Genomic DNA, 21,666 nt, shown 5'->3' with positions numbered 1-21,666 from the left:
CAAGAGTTTCAGGACTGATTTTCAATGTTTTATGCTTCTTGGAGGCTTTGAATCGAAAATCAGGAGTTTTAGGATCGATTGGGGGTACCGATTAGTTTGAAATTTTCCCACGGGAATGTGGAGGCGCTAAGGTAGGTCCTGAAACTCAGGAAATTTAATTTTTCATAAAAAATGTATTAATTTATCATGGACTGGAACCAACACGGCGTGGTCCGGGCACACGTATTTTTAGAGGAAAAATTTAGTTGCATCTAAACGTCACAGATGGCGGCGCTGGTCCTAACCAGTCGTTAGAATAATGAATTCCCGGGATTTCGACAGTTTTACGTCGATCTCTTCGTCATTACTTTACCGAAATGACATATGGAACGCTTCAATTCGTATAATTATCAACTTAGACTGTAAAAGACCCCAACATAAATATAAATGTCGGTAACGAGACGCGCCAGCTTATGTTCCCACTTGAGGATTCAAAATGGCGTCTCCACCAAAAAGGGTACAGATGAATTTTAATTTCTCGACCTGGATTGAATTTCTCAGCGCCTTTCGTATCATCTTAATATAAAGTTAAATAGGTAATTATATAATCGTTATATGTTATTTTTTTTTCTTGTAGCTTCACCTTATCGACAGAGTTGAAGGAATTCGGGATGGAGACACGAGTGGGAATTTGGAAAATAAATGAAACTGCAACTGCAGTCGGCGCCTCGATGTAGATATCTGCGATGGTAATGTGGTAATGAACGGTTGCACCGAGACCTTAGGCCGGAGTCGGAGTAGATTTGAAGGAATTGTGTACTTGTGGCAAACAAAAGCTGCAGCTGGTGGGAGAAAAGGTGTCGCCTGGTTGGATATCGATATGAAAAGAGTGGATGGCATTTCGGCTGAGTAGTTCGCCGAGTAGCAGGCTGCTCGGCAGTCTCTCCTCCATCTCACGATTTTACAATTTCATAACTTTACAAGCTTTATTTCACTCTTCGAGCTGATATTCTTAACTTTTTAGGAGCTATCCCATCGTTTACACACTTTGAAGAATAATTGGATCGGAGCTTCGAAGAGAATTTTCAAATGGAATTTATAATTGTTGCTTCGACTCTGGAAACTTCATCGATGAATATTCTGTGCCAGTTTTGAATGTTTTAAGAGTGGTTGGAGTATCGAAGAATAATTTGCATTCAGTTTTTAAAGCTTCAAGTGTGATTTGAGCATCGCAAAGTATTCTGCATCGAATTTTCAAAGTTTCAAGTGTGGTTTGAGCATCGAAGAATAATCTGCATTCAGTTTTTAAAGCTTCAAGTGTGATTTGAGCATCGCAAAGTATTCTGCATCGAATTTTCAAAGTTTCAAGTGTGGTTTGAGCATCAAAGAATAATTTGCTTGGTCTAAAATGAATTCTGGAATTTTCCAAGATTAATATTCTCAAGATTGAGTGTATTTGGTGCGAAACTCTGTGAGGAGAGACTGCGAAGAAAATTGGATGTCCAAAGTGTAACGGTGAATCAAGATTTCCAGTTACATCGAAGCCTGAAACTGTATGTTGGAAGATTCGAGGTTATATCTTGAATTCTGGTTTAAGAAGACATTTCAGGTGATCATATTCTTGAAATAATAGTTAACTTTTTCAACTAATCGAGGACCAAATGTGCACTTGCAAAGAAGAATTTCAAACCGAAGCAATTGGTGTACCTGAAGTGGAACGTCGAACAAAGTCTTTACTCTACATACGATTCTAAATGCCTAATTAGATACTAAATGAGCAGTTGTAGAGAATTCCAAGTTGGAGAAGTTGGTTTCCTTCGAAGTGGAACTTTACGCAGGAATCTCGGTCTTCATCGGAGCCTCAGATTCTGCGTTGGATAAGTTTGAAGAATCATTTTTGATTCTAAACACTCTGCAAAGACATTCTTAAGTACTCTTTTATTATTAAGAGTTTCATTTTGAATTGTTACGATGTGGAAAGTAATAATCTCCCAGGTGCGTAACAGCAGAGGAGAGTTTCAGCCAGAATTGCTCGGTTCACCTGGGATACATCGAAGAGAAATTTGTACTGAAAGATCATTTTGATTCGAAGCATCGAAGAGAGAATTCCAGCCAGAATTTTATAATCAATAAACATTAAAAAGGAATATGCCACATTGTGTACTCATCGACGAAACAGAAGAGGAATTTCAGTGCGTGGCTCTGTGAAATGGAATTTTAATTCGCAGCCTTCAGTGCAATTAAAGGAAGCATCGAATTGAATAGTGAAAGAAGTATTTTATACTGCATATAAAAAATGAAACTGTGTACAAAAAAAAAGTTTTATATCACATTTATGTAGTGCAGATACATGTACAAAAAAAAGACTTTTGTACTGCATTTCAGCACTGCAAAATAAACAATTTGTACTTATTTGCGGTATAACTGTTCATATACAGAAGGAATAATTTTGTAGTGTACTTCGGTGCAACTGTATGCATGTAAAAAAATTTCATACCGCATTTCATCAGTGTAATTGATGAAAGAAAGAGTTTCCGCAAGATCAGTGTGTGCAAGAAGACTTAATCAGTGCCTTATTCCGAGAAGAGAATTTTAGGTTAGGTACATGAAGTGTTTTCCAGTGACTGCGTTGCTGAGAAGGAAATTCCCAAAAATGATTCATCGAGGCCAAACTTCCGTCATCTCGATTGGAATTCTTTTATCAATATTGTGCCATCTTTCTTCCGCTGGGACAATCTTGTGAGTCAAGAATTTCATATATTTCTGAACTAATTATTTTTAAATGATGTACTACCACAATTCTCAAGTATTTCATAGACAACAGATACATCACGATTGTTTGAAATGGAATATTTGAACATTTCCAATATGGCGGCGTGGTCTTCCACTTCAGATATATTTATATTAATATCAAGCCTTTGCAAGCTTCAAAGTAGAAAGTAAAAGTCTCTAATCATACTTTCAGTGTGAGAGATTACGAGGAAATTATCAGAATTCAAGTTTATCCTCAAGTTTCGACATAAAATCGGAAACTATAATGTCGGTAACTCGCAGGAAATCCGCCAACGGTTTTTCCTCGTCCTTTTTCTTACCGCCGTCAATTAGTTTTTCGGTGACATCACGAGAAATCGATCGCATAAATAGATTTCAACGTTGTAGGTCCTTCCTGCGATTTATTTATACGTCGGTAGTCGACGCCGATGACTATGCGGAACCAAGGCGAGCAAATAGCGGGAGAAATCGGCGTCGGTTCCGGCCCGACGCGTTTCGTCGGAAAGAATAGTTTTTTTTTTATTTCGTGCGTGTTTCGCAGCTTCGACTATAGTGGCGTAATCACAAAGGGGCTAGGAATAAAGATATGATGCGTAACGTTTTTAAATTCTCGATAATTTAGAAGTTAATTTTAATAAAAAATTCTAAAAGTTCCTATAAATTCTCTTAAACTCCCTAGGGATTTTTAAATTGCCGTAACATTCTCGGTTAACTACTTACGTAATATATACGAAAAACCTTGAAAAACGGAAAATTATCCAACCCTGTTGAAAACACTAGGACCCTGTTCCACAATTCGAGTTAATCGGAGTTTAACTGGCGAATAAACCCACGTGAGATGAAAGTGCGAGAAGTGAGCGCTCTCGTGAAAAATACGTAATAAACGCCCTTTATTTGGCAATATTACTAGACCGGAAGTGCTAATGATCTCGTTCTTTCATACAGCTAATACGTAATTCGGCGAATAAACTCACGTGAGATGAAAGTGCGAGAAGTGAGCGTTCTCGTCAAAAATCCGCCATAAACGCCCTTTATTTGGCAATATTACTAGACCGAAAGTGCCAGTGATCTCGTTCTTTCATACAGCGAATACGTAATTCGGCGAATAAACTCACGTGAGATGAAAGTGCGAGAAGTGAGCGCTCTCGTGAAAAATACGTAATAAACGCCCAAATCTCTTCATAAATCCATGGGGTGGAAGGAGCATAGAATGAGCGGTGTCCTCGAGGGTAGAAGGGTGACCTAGAGTGGAAACCGTTCGTTCCGTTTCAGTTGTTTCTCGCTATGCTTCGAGAGGCACCACGTGCGTTGGTACGGAGGAAACCGTAATTACCTACCGGGACAAAATGTCCGGAAAAAAGTGCAACTTTTCAAAGATGCTGTTACATTCCCCGTCTCGAGGTCGCGCGTGTCTAATTAGTTGTATTAATTAATACTTCCATTAGCCATTTACTTGGGAAGAATTTAGAGTTTTTTAATGGATGGTTGCCGCCACTGCAGTTTATAGTGTTTTTAAATTATCGGGAATTTAAGTTCGAGTAATATAACCGAGAAAAGTCCGTAGAGAATTAAAGAGAATTTAAGAGAACTTTGAGAATTTATATTTAAACTGAAAAATAATTCATCACTTTTAATAAATAATATTCGCGAAATCGAGGTATTTTTTAACTGAAAATAGTGGCTCTTTAATTTGTGAATAACGGTAAATGAAATGAAACATAGTGAGCGTTACACATTTCTTAAAACAATTTATATTGGTGTGACGTAAGTTTGAATGAAAAGAAATCATTGAAAATACTAATGCCCTTTTTCAACGCTCGCATAATATTATTACAAGCGTTTATGTAATTACGGCTGAAGAGTGAATTACAGGGATCGCTAGAAGAAACGCAAAAACCGCAAAAGACCTCTCTTGGCGTTTATGAACTGCTAAAGAGTGTTTGCGGATTAATGTCGGTTACGCGGCCATTGCGGTCTGCGGATTCTTGTTAGCGTCAATTTTACGGGAGAAAAAGGAGACAAAAAGAAATAATAAAACAATAAGCGGTGGATTCGATAGTTTAGAGCCGGTGTTTGTATTTCTTTAACGACTCATTGTTAGAAATTTTCCGTTCCCGCAATCCAAGATGGCGGCGAAGGAATTTTTTACTTTTTGCAGTTTTTACGCGCTTTCTTGCAAGTTTAGAAAAAACACCTGAATTTAAATAGAAAATTGTAGATAAAAAATGAAATAAGAAAACAATAAGTGATAGATTAAATAGTTTAGAGCCTGTATTTATATTTCTTTAACGACGCATTGTTAGAAGTTTTCCGTTCCCGCAATCCAAGATGGCGGCGAAGGAATTTCCTTCGTTTTCGCAGTTTTTATGAGATTTCTTGCAAACTTTGGAAATATATCTGAATCGAAGTGGAAAATTGTAGATAAAAATGTTGTGAAGTACTAAATTTTAATCCAAAATTAAAAATGGCGGCGGAATAAAATTTGTATGTGTTCGTAAATGTTCTATTCAATTGATTTTCATAAAATTTAATAGGAATATGCAATAAAAAAAGAGTCATTTCAAAATGACGGTGAAATGGAAATTTAAAAGCTTATAATTATAATACCTCCACCGGTTTATATCAAATTTTGTGAAGGAATGTCTTTTCTAACCTCTCTTGCGCGTTATGCGTCACATTTTTGTTGCAGTGCACTTTTAAGGCGCTATTATGCACATAGAAAGTAATTGTATGTATATTATTTGTTTAATAAGTTATTTGCATTTCATAACAAAATGAGAAAAATTCAAACCACGAAATATCGTTCCTAACCTCTCTTGCGCGTTTCGCGTGACGTTTCTCTTTGCAGTTTCAACTCGTAAGACTCAAAACAGCAATTTTAGGGCGCCTCGTGTTTGCGGGACACAATCGCTGTTTAGTGACTCATTTACATACATTACAAATATAGGCGGGTCTTCCATAACCTATACAACTCCTCGACCTCGTATCTCCTCTCGGACGCGAAACTCGGGCGGTAGCCAAACATCGTTGGGTTTATTCAGAACGAAGATAAGCTTCTCAACTGACCTTATTGCACTTTAAGGCTTTGATTTAATAAATCGCCGACTTTACTTGCAAACACAAACGCGCTTATCTACGGATTATCTTATTGCGCGGCATAATCGCATCTCAAAGAGTTACGAAGCTTGAATCCTGACTTAAATACGCAATAACAGTTAATTGATGTTAAAAATTGAGTCCAATTGAATTTTTATACGAAATTGCAAGAAAATTGAAGCAGTTATCGAGAATTTCGAATTTCGAATCGCCGCCATTTTAGATTTCTTCAAAAGCAAGTCCTGACTTTTCTTACTCGTGATTCTGAACATTGAGTTACATTTATTTCATGGTTTGAATTTCTCATTTTATTGTGAAATACACATTTCTTAGTAACAAATAATATATATGTGCAATTACTTTCCACGTGTATAGTGGCGCCTTAAAATTGCAGTCGAAACTGCAAAAGAAATGGTCTTCTTTGTCTTTGTCTTTGTCTCAATCGAGTTCTGATATTTTTTTTCTGAATCTCTCACAGCCAAATTTTATAGAAAACTTTTCATCTCCTCTGTAGAGATTCCCAATAAATTTGTGGAATTGTTTAAAAATCGGAGGTGACGGTCCGTGCCGCCATCTTGAATAGCGTCATTCATACAGTCGTCGGCACTTCCGCTCGTTTTGCATCGCAATTATCGACTAGATATCCGCAATGGCTAAAACTCGGTCGATAAATAGCGGCATTCGTTTTTAAAAGCGCACTTGTGACTCTCCATCGTTTAAGAATTCTCCAGAAACGCTCATTAGCCAACCAACACGTGGCCTTTTGTTTAAAGAACAAAATGGCTCGTCTCATTCTGTTCCTTAACAATAGTAATGATAAGCGCGTGACGTTCATAAGTTTGAAAGTTTCCAAAGAATAGAATACCAGAATATTTCCTTCTTCCCGAGAAATTCCCCACAAATATCCCTAAACAAAGATTTAGGAACTATTTTACTGACTTATCTGTTTTTCAGTATTTCTTACGTTTATTATTTGTTTATTATTATACGTATTCGTTAGTATATTTATTCATGGCGTCGCTTATCCGCCATTTAAAAATATTTCTCAGCATAATAGGATTTATTAATTTAAAAGATATGGTAAAATACGATTCTGCGATTCTTATGTTTAGTCATGGGGGAAGAATAATATTTAGTTAATTCTTTATAAATTTCTGGTGAATTTTTACAGGCCTGCCGCTGCTTGTCCGCCGATTAATGTTTATAGGACGACGACACAAACGGAGCTTTTGCAAGAATTGACGAGCGATTGTCGATACGACAAAATGGTGAGGCCTCCTGGTGCTCTGAATGCCAGCGATCCGGTCCAGGTCCTTTCCGCTGCTTACATTTACACCATTAAATCGAATATGGTGAAAACGTTGGTAAGTTACCGCTAGGGTATTAAATAATTCCTCCCTTAAGGTGATATGAAGATCGTTCATAGTGAATAAAGTCACTCGTACGACAAAAAGGAGCATGCAATATCGAGTCACTATACTCACCCGTAAGACGAAAGTGAGCGTACGATAATGGGTGAATAAATTCACCCGTAGGATAAAAGCGAGCACACGATGATGGGTGACTCTATTCACTTATAGGACAACACGGAGTTTATTCGTTCATAGTGAATAAAGTCACTCGTACGACGAAAGGGAGCATGCAATATCGAGTGACTATACTCACCCGTGAGACGAAAGTGAGCGTACGATAATGGGTGAATAAATTCACCCGTAGGATAAAAGCGAGCATACGATGATGGGTGACTTTATTCACTTATAGGATAACGCGGAGTTCATTCGTTCATAGTGAATAAAGTCACTCGTACGACGAAAGGGAGCATGCAATATCGAGTGACTATACTCACCCGTAAGACGAAAGTGAGCGTACGATAATGGGTGATTAAATTCACCCGTACGACAAAAGGGAGCATGCAATATCGAGTGAATAAAGTCACCCGGTGAATCGAAAGTACTGAAGCTGACGTCTCCCTTCCATTTCTCTTTTTTCAGGAGTTTGATGTGCACATGATGCTCCAGTTTCGTTACTTGGACCCACGTCTCAGGTTTCTGGACATTGCTCCAGGTTACAATCAAATAATCGGCGGACAATCCGCCCACGACTTGATATGGACCCCCACGGTTTACGTGGCGAACGAACGAAGCTCCGTCGTCATGGGAAATGGCGTCAAGGATCTTCTCATTTCCATCGACCCTTCGGGGATGGTGGTTTTGAACACTAGGTTCGTCTTTTATGAAAGAGTATTGACCACGTTTCTATCGCACTCTTAAATCCGGGATTCATCGGGTCGGCATTTAGTAAATCGTGTGTCTCCATCGTATTAATAAATCCGCAGATCCGATTTCGTAATTCAAATCCATTAAGCATTTTAAAAGTGAATATCTCTTGCAATTCCGTAACTTTCACTATGGTGAAAATGTGACATACTAGGAATTTCACATTTTCATTTGGAGAATCGGACGAATAAACTCACGTGAGATTACAGGGCGAGAAGTGAGCACTCTCGCCGAAGTTACAGAATCGACCCCCAAGATCGAACACTAAGTTCGTCTTTTATGAAAGAGTATTGACCACGTTTCCATCGCATTAATAAATTTACAGTTCCGATTCCGTAATTCAAATCCAGTGAGCATTCTAAAAGTGAATATCTCCTGCAATTCCATAACTTTCACTATGGTGAAAATGTGACATACTTCGCGTGAGACTACTCGACCAGAAAGATCTCGGACCGAGTTCCTTCACTGTAGGAATTTCACATTTTCACTTGGAGAATCGGACGAATAAATTCACGTGAGATTACAGGGCGAGAAGTGAGCACTCTCGCCGAAGTTACAGAATCGACCAGAGCGTTTCGACACTTAAATTCGAATTTATCAGGTTTGAACCCGATCAATCCCGGATTTAGATGGAGACATAGTTAATAAAAATGATGAGATTGTTATTTATGCGGATTTACTTTCATTCCAGGTTGGAGGCCATCTTGAATTGCGGTCTGCGCCTGGAAAAGTTCCCGTTCGACGTGCAGGAGTGTCCTCTGGTCTTCGAGAGTTGTAGGGAATCCCTGAAATTCTTAACTAATGCCACATAGTTCGAAATCAATCACCTAGGTGGCGCGCTTGAGCGCGGGAAATTTAAACTCGATTTATGAATCCTTTACAGGGACGAACAATGTAAACGACATGGAGCTCGACTGGGACGAAGACCCGATAGTACTTGCCGAAGAACTCCACCTGACCGAATACAAGCTCGTTGGCACATGGGTCAATAAATCCGTAGTTTCCTACACCGTTGCCCAGCAGCATTACGGACATTTTGGTACGCTCCTGGCACGAACATACTTTCAGTTCTTCTATTAATAATAATACTTAGTAACTAACAAAATTTGCGCAGATTTTTTTTTTCGAAGAAGTTGATATGAAAGTGGCTTCTGAGAGGCCAGGAATTCTTTTCGTATTTTTATAAAAAATTAAAAATAATTAAATTTCAGTGGGGTCAGGACTTTCCCTAGGGCCTCCACGTGGACATGGTAACATTTCAAACGACTCGGTATATCTATTTAACAGAAAAGTTTCATTAACGATTGAACCCTCGGATACCATTTTCGCATCCCCTTAAAACTGCAGAAACTTAATCGTTTAGTGTTATATTTAATATTATGTGTAATAAAAGAGAAAGAGCCCGCTTCCTTATCTACGCTTTTTCCCCAGCGGGTAATTTTAGTTCCATCAGTATCACCTTCAAGTTGGCTCGTGAGATGGGCTTCTTCATGATGGACTATTATATACCATCGGTGCTCATCGTCGTCATCTCCTGGGTCTCCTTCTGGCTTCACATGGACGCAAGTCCTCCGAGAATAGTCCTAGGTAATTATATAACAATTTTGGAAGAAATACAATCATTGAATAAAATGCTAAACTTGCAAATTTTCGAAGTTCCCCATTTCCTACGGGGTCGATTTTGTAACTTCGGCGAGAGGGCTCACTTCTCGCTCTCCCATCTCACGTGAGTTTATTCGCCCGATTCTCCAAGTGAAAATGTGAAATCTCTAGAGTGAAGGAATTTGGTGTTTCTGGGGGTCGATCCTGTAACTCGAATTTAGTGAAAATTCTAAAAGCGAGTACCTCCCGCGATTTTGTAACTTTTACTGTGGTGAAAATGTGACATACTTCGCGTGACATTACTCGCCCAGAAACTCCGAGTTCCTTCAGTCTGGAGATTTCACATTTTCACTTAGAGAACCGGAAGAGTAAATTCACGTGAGATGAAAATGCGAGAAGTGAGCACTCTCGCCAATGTTATAGAATCGACACCCCCGGGTCGAGTAGTCTCACGGGAAGTATCTCACATTTTTACCATAGTGAAACGTACAGAATCGCTGGAGATGTTCACTTTTAGAATTTTCACTAGATTCGAGTTATTGAATCGACTGCCAGGGGTCGATAATATCAGATAAATGTTCTTGTTTATGGCACAGCTGTAGAAAGAGACCACAAAATGTGATACTTTCAACTTTATTTTAGGTACAAATACCATTTTGGCTTTCATGACCCTCGCCTCGAAGGTGGAGAATTCTTTGCCAAAAGTGTCCTACATAAAAGCCAGCGAGATTTGGTTTTTGGGATGCACGATTTTCCTTTTCGCCGCGATGGTCGAGTTTGCGTTCGTCAACACGATTTATCGGCGGAAGTGAGTGAGAAATTGCATATCAATTTGGTTATAACCAGCGACAGCAAAAAAATGTCCAGAGTTTAACAAGCAAATTGGCACGTCGGCCATGTTGGATTCGCCATTTCTTAGTAATTTGAATTTAAATTGTAACGGTTAAAGTGAAATGATGTGAATGTATATGTTACGATGAATGGCCGAAATTGGAGAATGTCGATTTTCACCGGTGAATGTCAACAGATACCAAATACGTCGGTGAAAGATCGAATATTTCATATTGTTGTACATTCGGACCCTCTCCAGTGTGTGTCGACAATCACAGGTATTAGTGCATGGTGAATGTCAACATTTACCGGTGTAAGTCAGAAATAAGGGTATTTAGCAAATATTTCGAACATACACTAAGCGATTATGTGAATGTTGACATTCACTGGTGAAAGTCGACATTCTCCAGATTTCGGTCATTCACCGTAACATATACATACATACATGCACGTCGGCCATGTTGGATTCGCCATTTCTTTGTAATTTGAATTTAAATTGTAACGGTTGAAGTGAAATGATGTGAATATATATATAGATAGTGAATGTATACATACATACATACATATATATATATATATATATTCAGTATATATACGTATATTTTTTTTTTATAAAAAATAACATGCATGTCAATGTAATACAAATTTAAATTGTCCAGGAAAAATGTTCCTCTGAAGAAGGTGAACAGCAAGTACATCCTAAAGTCGACGTTGACGCCGAGATTGGCCCGTAAACAATTTCAGAAAAACACAACAGGACTGGAGAGATCTCGTTCGTGGTCCTCTCTCGATAATGGAAATGCGAGCGAGCAGGAATACTCCAGTCAGAATTACCTCACGGTGCACGTAAGTGGAATTTCCAAAAAATTCCCCCATAAATATAGGATTTTATTCCGGCAATAAAACCCTCGTAAAAAACTGGACGGAAAAGCTCCTTTCCAGAATTTTGTGGGAGCAGTAGTTCCTGAGATATTAGATTATGAACCTGACCAATCGGAAGCCGGCTCCAGGGGAAAGAAGCGTTTTTATTGGTTCGCGTCCACTATTTTCTAAAACGACAATATCTAACATTTTCGGGATTACGAACTCGCAATTTAGATCGTCAAGCCTGGGGATCGATTCTGTAACTCGGATCTAGTGAAAATTCTAAAAGTGAACGACTCCCGCGATTCCGTAATATTCAGTATGGTAAAAATGTGAGATACTTCACGTGACATTACCTGACCAGAAGCTCCGAGATCTCGAACCGAGTTCCGTCAGTCTGGGGATTTCACATTTTCACTTGGCGAACCGGACGAATAAATTCACGTGAGATGACAATGCGAAAAGTGAGCACTCTAGCCAAAGTTACAGAATTGCCTCCCTCCACTTTCCCCTGGAGCCGACACGCGATTGGTCAGTTTCATTCCTGGATATCTCGGAAACTATTAATCCCTCGAAATTGTGCAAAATAGGTTTTCGGCTCGGTTTTTCAGCAGGAATCCGCTATTTAAATATAATAAATGTAATAAGCTGTTTAAAGGTGGAATAAATGAAAAAAAAAAATGTTCACAGAGTTTCCCCAGTACTATAACCGTTCCTGCCGTGAGGGTCGAAGAGGAGAAGGAACAAGGTTCCGTGGGAAGCATCGTGACCCTGGACAGCGCGACCCAACAGAAAACTCTTCCCCGAAGGCCGACCTTGGCGCAATTAAATAGTTTCACGACGATGACCCCCCAGGAAATTGCGCAGTGGATCGACAGACGAAGTAGAATCGTTTTCCCCATAGCGTTCCTCATCTTCAACATCCTCTACTGGTCCTTCATCTGGATTTAGAGATTTCTTTGGATCGAAGATGTTACAAAATGAATAAAGCGCGTCGCGGGCGATGCCTTTAAATCAAGAATGTTTCCTTGATTTTTCTTTTCTCCATAATATTTATATTTATTCCATAGAAGAGACCATCGTTGCACTGAGAAAAAAAAATTCATCGAAGCGAAGAAATATTTCCTCGAATAGTACTAAAGATATATTTTGATAACTCAAAGAATAATTTAACTCTAATGAATCATCATAATTTCTCTTTGAATTAACAAGATATTTCATTTATTATACGACTTGTTTTTTTTCCCAGTGTGGATTTTTGCATCACTTTCGCAAAGCGAAGTTTTAAGGAACGATTAATAATTTCGCATAAGTCGTTGAATTAATTTTTTACACTTGGATGGAATAGTTTTAGCAACATTTTTCCTTATTAAACAGGAAATTAATTTATGATATAGCCAACGCCTAAAATAGATCTCAATATATAGTACAATATTTAATTACGATGTAAATTAATTTTGTTGTTTAGTGAAAAAAGGACAGTTAGTTATGCAAGGGAAATGTGAACGTTCGATTTACATCGAAATAGAAGAGACGATTACTCTTAGCTGGATTAACATCGATCTTTATATCGGTGGAGAGATGGAAAAAAATCTTTTTCCAGTTCTGTGAGTATTTACATACATAAATAATTCGTGAAGTTGACAATAATTCCCTTACGGAGGATGTAAAGTCAACTAGATCGACTCCACCTGACACTTAGAATTAATTAGTAGCGTACCAAGTTTTGATAGTTTCGATGACGTTCCACTTTACCATAAAAATTACTCTCATTGAATTGTACTTATTGAAACGTACACAGATTGCCATTAACATAACAAATAAGTGGACATGGGCAAAGGATTGGCATCGCTTTGGAAAAATGGTTCTAAGAAATGTTACAATAGCCTGCGGTTCCACTTTCGTAATCAGACCCGTTGCCTTTTTAAAAACACCAAAGAGGGTGCACGATGCATAAAAACAGTACAACATGCACTTTAAAGTATTAATAACAGTTGCACAATTATTATTAACAATAGGTTTCAACTCGAAGGGGAACCGTAACACCGAAGAACCACTTCTTTGGATCGTAGTCTTTCGAGTTCAGGATTAATTCTTCACTATGAACACAATCACTCTTGATACTTTTAATGGGAAACTGACTTATTTGTTATGAAAATCTACTGTTGGTTTCCGAAGAAAACGAACAGCACCAAATACTGAAAAACATAACCTATACAGGTAGCAGGACTTGTCGTAGATATTTCCTTCGACCTGAGCCCATTGGGTCTTTAAAATCTTCAGTTGTTGCAAGATGCTTTAAAAAAAACTCCAAAACGTGCACCTTCAAATATTGACAATTACATTACTTATAATAGATTCCATATCGAAGAAAAACCATCTTAAGTAACACCAAAGAACCATTTCTTTGGATCGTAACACCCTTTGAGCTTAGGATTCCAAAAATTGTGCCATTTTTTTTCAAGGAATTAAGGCGTTATGAAAGTGTCATTACATATTTATGTACTAGAGAGGTTAGTTAATCGTTTATGAAACTTTTCTCCGAACTGGATGCACCGATTCGTTTTAATCTTTACTATATGAATATGGAAGCCTTAAAGTACATCCTGAAACTCATGAATTCATTTCATTTGATATCCAAAAATTTGTTTATTATGGCGCTGTTACTCCAATAGAGTTTTAAAGATCATGAGTTGGGGCGAATTCTCAAGTTGTAGTTTGATCTCTTTATAATCACTCTATTGAATTTACGTATGGAACACTTAATTTCGTATAATTCTCAACATAGAGTGTAAGAAACATCACGATAAATATAAATGTTGGTAATACGACGCACGAGCTTATGTTACCATTTGAGTATCTAAAATGCTGTTACCACCGAAACATGTATAGATGAATTTTACACTATCAACGTAGATTACAATATGCAATGGCACTTCCATAACACCTTAATCCTCCATTTTGAAGAAGACAAACCCTCTCCTCTTGATGATAAGCTAAATCATCCGTTATGAAACACCACTGGTGGTTCCCAGCGGAAAGACCCTAACCTGTCGATCGGAGAGTTTGTACAGATAGCACGACCTCTCAGCCCACTTGTACTTCTTGCGAACCGAATCCACTTTCCATCGAATATTCATCCTGCCCGAAACATCGTTAGCCTTCCCCGAGGCAAGTGGCTGGACGGTAACGACCAGGTCCGCCGTATGCTTCAAACCAATCGCAATCATATCCGGCTGACAGCTATCATGGTCTGCTTTATAGGTATGCGTCATAATGTACAAGGACACCATAGGCTCGAACTCCATCAAGGACCTTAAATACCGAACGACGAACCACACATCCTTAAGGCTAAGCTGCGCATCGAAGAGATGGCTGAGGTCATCCACTATAATAACTACGGAGTCCCTCGAGTCGAGCACCTCGAAGCACTTATCTCTGAGAGGAAACAAAAGTTTGCGTCCAATATTGGCATCGAACTTCATCGAGTTTGGTGCTTGACTGTTCTCCGGTTCCTTCGGCTTCCTTTCGCAGAGATTTACACTGTCTGCATCCACCGAGTCGTGGCCCAACTCTTCGATCTCACAACTCACTAGCGACATCGGCTCGATCACTGCCACCTGTCCTCGCTCTCTCAGTACGCTGAGATTGTATCCGAGCTTCATGCCTATGTTGTGGTAATGGCTGAATGTGTTATGGAAAAGCACCAGACAGACTCCTTGACCCTTCTCCAGGGCTCCGGCAAGGATCGAATTCACCAGGAAGTTCGCATCGCTGCCATGCTGCTCCTCGATCAGGGTCATCATTCCGTTCATGTCCACTCGGTCTATGCCCAGCACTCCACATACCGAGTCCGTCATCCTGGCTTAATACTGTTCTGCGCCAACTTGAACAATCGATAGTAATATTAAAAATTAATGTTCATTTTGGAATTAAATTATCTGACGTGCCACAAATTAAAATAAAACTACTCACCGAAATACGGGAATATATCCTGCTTATTTTAACGCCTCATATAAAAGAACGCCACTTCGCATTCGGTAAATCCTGTAATTATATTTCTTAATTGAACGACGATGGATAATCAAAAAACATGACTAGAATAATGTTCGGTGAGAATCTATCAGCCTCGTACGCTTATTTTAAAATCCTGAGCGGAAGTATTGCACTATTTATGGGTAAACCACGATTCGTTCTAAAATGAATTATTTTACTAACGTTAAAAACATTTTAGAACGACAGAGATGATTAAATATCAAAACTGAGACTACAGTATCTATCGTTACATTTCTGTCAATGCTTATTTTAATCATATAGCTGTGTTTGACGAGTGTCCTCGTCATAAAAACACATGTTTCAAATAGGTCGCAATGGCTAACTGGTTAATATTCTGCCTCAAGATTTTAATCCTAGGAATACAATAATTAATAAATAGTCACGACGACCGATCGTTTCAATATTCTAATAACTACGCTATTTTACAACAGCATATACAATAAAATATCAACGCTTCAATTCGCAATCACATTACCTCGTAGGCAAACAATAGTAAAATATTGTTCGGCAGGAGATATTATTATCAACCAACAATTTAATGATTTTCATCCAGTCATTCTGCAACATGCAATTCCAGATAACAACAATCTCTGAAGTAGAATGTTGCTAAATTAGTCATTAAAGGATAATTAATTACCGACAAAGTGAATTCCTCGCGGTGGAATATTGAAGCCGTGAACGTCAGTTTATAAATATAAAATGATGATCACAGTGTGGTTAACCTAACCTCAAACACGCCTTGACTGACTCCGACTCTATGCTGCTGACCTCGGCCTTGTCGGGCTTTGTGGGAGAGGAAGAGAGAAAAAATAACCTCTCTTTTCGGTTCTCAATCCCTCTCGATACTTTAATAAGAATAGCAAAGGGATAATTCGGATTTTAAGCTTCATATTTCCGAGGTTTATTGTCGAAAAGCATTTGAGAATGATTTCATTTATTTGATTTATTTCGTAATCGTGTATAATGGTTTCGAAATTGGCGCGCAATATGGCGGATTTTAACCTCGCTTCCTGATTGGCTGGACTCATTCTAATCATTCTGCGTATTTCCAGGTAAATTCAAGGTAACCATGAAATAAACATGCCCTGCAATACTTGTCAAACTAAGTTTTCCGTTTTCACCCGCGAAGTAAGTATACGTAAGTAAATGTTTACAGATTAGTGTAATAGTAATCAGTTTAACTTGTTTCATAATTTTCCCCTTCCTAGGTTATGTTCGCGGCGAATGTTTCTGGTATTAGATGGTTTTACTTTTAAGTCCTAACCTAAAATGGGCGCTGCCAGTTTTAGTTTGAATTTATTTACTGGTTTTAATGTGTCACTTCACGATTGTAATTACGAATAATCAAATATTTACTTCACTTTCGTACGATAGCTTTTATACTTCTGTAATGGCATTCATTTTATATAATTTTATATCGTTGCATCTTGAGAACGTCTTTCCGGAAGAATCAAGTTCAGAAGTTACTCGTAAGACATTATTTCTACGATAAATAGACAACATTATGTACAAGAAGAATTTAGTTTTGTACAAAGTACTTGTATATGCGTAGTTTCATTTAAAATATAAGTATACAGTTTAAAGCGTAGTTACTTCAACAGGTGGGGTGCCCAGCGTGTGGATTTTCTTACTGCAAATCGTGCCTTCGGTATAAAGTCGATCTGCCGAACATTGGTACTAAAAAAGTCTGTGGAAAATGTTGGAATAAGCAACAAAAGATGTTAGGGGCAAACGCAGACTCTGGTGCCGATGCCGAAGTCAGTTCGGAAGCAGTAACGGCGCAGCAAGGAACTGCACGTAAAGTCGAGCGATTGTCCAGGTTTGTAAACCGTAAAAATTATATCTACGTTAATTTATTTTATCTTATAGTATATTTCTGACATTTATAACAAGCATGTGCAAGATACAGCATAAAGCATTTCAGAAATATATAAATTAAATTTTCAGGTAAAGTTTAGCTAAACGTGAATTTTTTATTTTTTCAAGTTTAAGGTTAAGTACTGGAGATTATTTTATTTTGACCAAAATTTTTACAGGCGCGTCGATAAGTACCTACTCTAGATTACGGTATGACGATATTAAGAGTGTGTAATTTATTAATCATTTTAATTCGACAGTTTGGAGATTCCTAAATATTTGGCGGAATCTTCATCTACCGAGGAGTCAAGTAAACATCAGGACGAGAACAAGAACAACGAGAGTCCAATCGACAAACAGATCATCGAGCGTCTTAGCAAACTCCGAGGAGATGACTTGTCACGTCCAGTACCTACCGATGAGGAAATCAAAGAACGGCTGGACCGACTCAAGGACACAGACTCGACAATGATGGACCTCGCGAAAAGACTCGGGTTGGAAAAGCAACATGCAGAACAAAACGTAACGACCCTTTCTCATCTTACAAAGGACCTTATGAATCTAAACACGCACTGCAATTTTAGTTTCTTACATTAACCTCAAAAACCAGAACTAATGCCAATAAACTCTTACGGCAGAATATCTTTAAGCTTCGGCAGTTAAAATCATGAAGTAATTGTTGCTAAACATTGCGTATATACTTATTAATTAGTTCTAATAATATAAAACTTTCAGTTGAAGCCTGAGGATTTAATGCAACAATACTTAGAGCGATTAGAGCTGGAACGAGCTTCGAAACCTGACCCTTACGTGGAAGTCGAGTCTCGATTGAATGCATTGAAGAGAGATGGCAATCTAGAAGTATGTACGCAGTATTAACATTTTCTTTCTGGTACTGAACGTTTCATAAAAAGATGTTATGTTTAAACAGAGTCAGTCTTCAAAACAACCAAAGCCGAGAGAAGATGACTCGGATGATGAAGACGCCGTGATGAAACGATTAATTAGGAGAGCGTTGGCAGAAGCTACGCTGGAGGCTAGAGAATTGGATGGAAGCACCGAAGCTGAAGTCGAAGTAAGTATTGTATTCTCCCTTAATACGTAACCTATCGGAATGTATTGGATTAGCATTGTTTTCTTTATTTCAAAATGGGTCCTATTGAGCAAAATTGAATGTGTTGAATTTGTATTTTTTCGTATCTTAAAATGGGCCTTATTAGGCGAGATTTAGCACATTAATAATTAATATATTTACCCTTCGTTGTTCACGCCATGAGGTAGATTTAAGGTCTGCAGTAATGTCGGAAATTCTTCGAGATACTCCCCCCCGAAAAATCCTGTAGCCTAGTTTTTTTCCATCGGAAAACCCCATAACGGAATTTTTCCCCCACTTTTTGGTTTCCTTGCACGTCGTTAAGGGCGCTGCAGTCAGTGTCGCCAACTATACAACTATTATAACATCTATACTATTATTTTAGTCCATTAAACTGCACTTTTAGAACATTAATACACGAATTTTACTATTTCAGTAGAAAATGAAACTGACTTTTGTAATAAACCTTTAAATGTTCATACGGCACGAACTTATGAGTATAAAAGAAAGAATATAATATTTTTACGTAGTGTTAGATATTTCTAGATATTGTAAAATAGAAGAGTATGAAGTGTTTGAAAATTGCAGTAAAAATTGTTTATCTGTTCAGAGTACATTGACTGCGAGGCAAGCTGCATCGGAAGAAGACGAACTTGAAGCCGTCGATGCACTGACGCAGAAACTTCTCGAACAAGCCTTTAAGGAAACAGCTCTTGAATCGGAACACGAAGATGAGGTAAGTCGAAGGCATAATTATAAATCACAGCCTGCGTAGCTGGGCGATCGAAGGAACATCATTTGTCAAAGTAACATGGACTTGGAATTAAAAGTAAGAGGTTAGAATATGGAAGTCGGAAGAGGGTTAGTTTTAACTGAAATAATTAAGAACTTATCTGCGATTTCACACTGTAACGGGACCAGAGCGAACAGTAAATTAGTTTCTGTTTGACAGAGTACGCCGGAAACCGAAGATTCACTTTCCAGTTCACTGGATTCGGAATCGGAGGACGAGAAGAAGCGCAAGAAGAAATGTATAAAGCTATGATTCGTCATCGTAGGAATCTAGAAATCTCATTCCAGCGACGCAGTGCTCATCTTTGACAGGAATTCAGGTTTTGATTTAAAGTACATAGTGAGTCATCTCGTTCACGTTCTAAATTTACAAACGTCTGTTTCTATCTGCCTCTTTTCTTTCTTTTCTTAAATGCAGCTTTATAAGATATGAATCGTCGGATGGAACATGTCATGGCATTTTTATCCGCCTCTTTCTCCTACAAAAGCAACTAAATAGGTTATGAATTGTCGGATGGAACATAATGTCATCGGAATTTTATCTGCGTCTTTTTACAAAAGCAGCTTTACAGTTTATAAATTGTTGGATGGAACGTAATGCCATGGCAATTTTATAAACCACAGTTTTAAAAAAGACTCGTACAAATAGCTTTAACACTTTGCGAGGCGTTGCTGTGAAATGTTTATAACGTATTTACCCCCGACAGTTAAATATAGAACGATGAATTTTACAAACAAGGCGCATAAGTCGACGTTATCCAAAAGTCTATGAAAATGTTTAAGTCGAATTCTTTGCATTGCTGTCTTTTTTTTTTCTTTACTACGTCCTTTCTACACGCCTTCGGCTAATATATGGAATAAAGAAATAAGCTTCTCGAGCAATGCGTCTTTTTTAGAATTGACCAGCAGTCATCGTGTTTCCCGAATCGTCGTTTCTCCTTCTTTCCACTTTCTCGACTCGGCGACGCAAAAACTCAAGCACGCCGGCTTTTTATTTTTAGAAGCCACTCCGACCTGCAAATCCGCGGCTTTGTGCCAGCTATCGCGATAAAAAAGTGCGCCTACTCGCTAAAAGAACGAAATTCCGCGGCCGCCATTTTGGATACTTCCTCCGTTCTTGAACAGAGAAACATAAGAGCCTTAAGGTATTACTTCCCTAAATGCACTTTTCTTACCATTTTTTTCCCAGAATATTATATCAGCCTGAAATTAGGTGATAAGAACCCTCTATTTCATACCTCCTTACGATGCAAGTGGGTTAAGGAAACGTTTTCCTCGGTGTAAACGAGGTTAGGAAGGGGAAATAACGAACTCGCAGCTAACGGGCAGCCACTGGCTCGCCCTGGCGGCGTTTATTCGAAGCGTGCACTGTGCACCTGCGGCTCGACGAAAAACGGAACGCCCTCAGGAAGCGGAACATCGTCCTGTGAACACTCGGGCGTAGAAAGCGTTAACTTTTGGTCGCGACCTCTATGTACTTGTTGCGTTAAACCGCATTGACTAGCGCAGCCACGAGTGGTCCTCGAGATGGGCTTCGGGTAGTCGTCGACCTTGAAGAGGGACCAAGATGGTTCCTTCAAGTAGTTATCAACTTTGAAGAGAGCAAGTTGGTTCCTTTAAGTAGTTATCAACCTTGAAGAGGGGCCAGGATGGTTCCTTCAGGTAGTTATTAACCTTGAAGTGATACCAAGATGGTTATTAACCTTGAAGTGATACCAAGATGGTTTTTTCAAGTAGTTATCAACCTTGAATAGGGACCAGGATGGCTCCTTTTCAAGTTGTTATCAACGTTGAAGAGGGACCAAGATGGGTCCTTCAGTTACTAATCTTGAATAGGGACCAAGATGGTTCCTTCAAGTAGTTATCAACTTTGAAGAGGGATCAAAATGGTTCCTTCAAGTAGTTATTAACCTTGAAGAGGGGCCAGGATGGTTCCTTCAGGTAGTTATTAACCTTCAAGAGAGACCAAGATGGTCTTTTCAAGTAGTTATCAACCTTGAATAGGGACCAGGATGGCTCCTTTTCAAGTAGTTATCAACGTTGAAGAGGGACCAAGATGGGTCCTTCAGTTACTAATCTTGAATAGGGACCAAGATGGTTCCTTCAAGTAGTTATCAACTTTGAAGAGGGATCAAAATGGTTCCTTCAAGTAGTTATTAACCTTGAAGAGGGGCCAGGATGGTTCCTTCAGGTAGTTATTAACCTTGAAGAGAGACCAAGATGGTCTTTTCAAGTAGTTATCAACCTTTGAAGAGGGACCAGGATGGTTCCTTCAGGTAGTTACCAACTTTGAAGAGAGACCAAGTTGGTTCCTTTAAGTAGTTATCAACCTTGAAGAGGGGCCAGGATGGTTCCTTCAGGTAGTTATTAACCTTCAAGAGAGACCAAGATGGTCTTTTCAACTAGTTATCAACCTTGAATAGGGACCAGGATGGCTCCTTTTCAAGT

General features: G+C 38.6%; 3 protein-coding genes and 1 long non-coding RNA gene across 7 annotated transcripts; 2 read left to right on the top strand and 2 right to left on the bottom strand.

The window, feature by feature from the left end:
- The first annotated feature begins 902 nt into the window (after positions 1-902).
- LOC105701484 (glycine receptor subunit alpha-2) lies at positions 903-12,438 on the top strand. Its single transcript, XM_012428259.2, has 9 exons — positions 903-2,718; positions 7,019-7,211; positions 7,839-8,068; positions 8,815-8,897; positions 9,007-9,162; positions 9,555-9,710; positions 10,368-10,533; positions 11,216-11,402; positions 12,111-12,438. The coding sequence occupies exons 1-9, from the start codon at positions 2,585-2,587 to the stop codon at positions 12,369-12,371; spliced, it is 1,566 nt and encodes a 521-aa protein (XP_012283682.1). The 5' UTR covers positions 903-2,584; the 3' UTR covers positions 12,372-12,438.
- A 523-nt stretch (positions 12,439-12,961) lies between these two features.
- Positions 12,962-16,470, bottom strand: LOC105701477 (elongator complex protein 6). Of its 2 annotated transcripts, XM_012428246.2 has the most exons (4): positions 16,114-16,470; positions 15,952-16,034; positions 15,396-15,467; positions 12,962-15,306 (listed from the first exon to the last, which is right to left on the bottom strand). In XM_012428246.2, exon 4 carries the CDS (start codon positions 15,278-15,280, stop codon positions 14,429-14,431), a length of 852 nt encoding a protein of 283 aa, XP_012283669.1. In that variant the 5' UTR covers positions 15,281-15,306; positions 15,396-15,467; positions 15,952-16,034; positions 16,114-16,470; the 3' UTR covers positions 12,962-14,428. The 2 variants fall into 2 exon arrangements, with proteins under 2 accessions (XP_012283669.1, XP_012283670.1); XM_012428247.2 differs by lacking the exon at positions 15,952-16,034.
- Positions 16,471-16,518: 48 nt separating this feature from the next.
- On the top strand, positions 16,519-20,137 carry LOC105701476 (abscission/NoCut checkpoint regulator). 3 transcript variants are annotated; one of them, XM_012428245.2, is made up of 8 exons: positions 16,567-16,604; positions 16,685-16,945; positions 17,078-17,295; positions 17,594-17,855; positions 18,069-18,194; positions 18,265-18,408; positions 19,037-19,162; positions 19,379-20,137. In XM_012428245.2, exons 3-8 carry the CDS (start codon positions 17,195-17,197, stop codon positions 19,469-19,471), a joined length of 852 nt encoding a protein of 283 aa, XP_012283668.1. In that variant the 5' UTR covers positions 16,567-16,604; positions 16,685-16,945; positions 17,078-17,194; the 3' UTR covers positions 19,472-20,137. The 3 variants fall into 3 exon arrangements, with proteins under 3 accessions (XP_012283666.1, XP_012283667.1, XP_012283668.1); XM_012428243.2 differs by lacking the exon at positions 16,685-16,945 and having other exon boundaries at positions 16,519-16,604; XM_012428244.1 differs by lacking the exon at positions 16,685-16,945 and having other exon boundaries at positions 16,522-16,614.
- A 400-nt stretch (positions 20,138-20,537) lies between these two features.
- Positions 20,538-21,660, bottom strand: LOC111674089. The gene is made up of 2 exons (XR_002762259.1): positions 21,549-21,660; positions 20,538-21,379 (listed from the first exon to the last, which is right to left on the bottom strand). It is a non-coding gene; the product is annotated as an uncharacterized LOC111674089 (long non-coding RNA).
- Between the last annotated feature and the right edge of the window lie 6 nt (positions 21,661-21,666).

This window comes from Orussus abietinus, unplaced genomic scaffold (assembly GCF_000612105.2).
Source record: "Orussus abietinus isolate OABI.00-Male unplaced genomic scaffold, Oabi_2.0 scaffold89, whole genome shotgun sequence".
Classification (NCBI taxonomy): domain Eukaryota; kingdom Metazoa; phylum Arthropoda; class Insecta; order Hymenoptera; family Orussidae; genus Orussus; species Orussus abietinus.
This window is presented reverse-complemented; position numbering and strand designations above follow the sequence as displayed.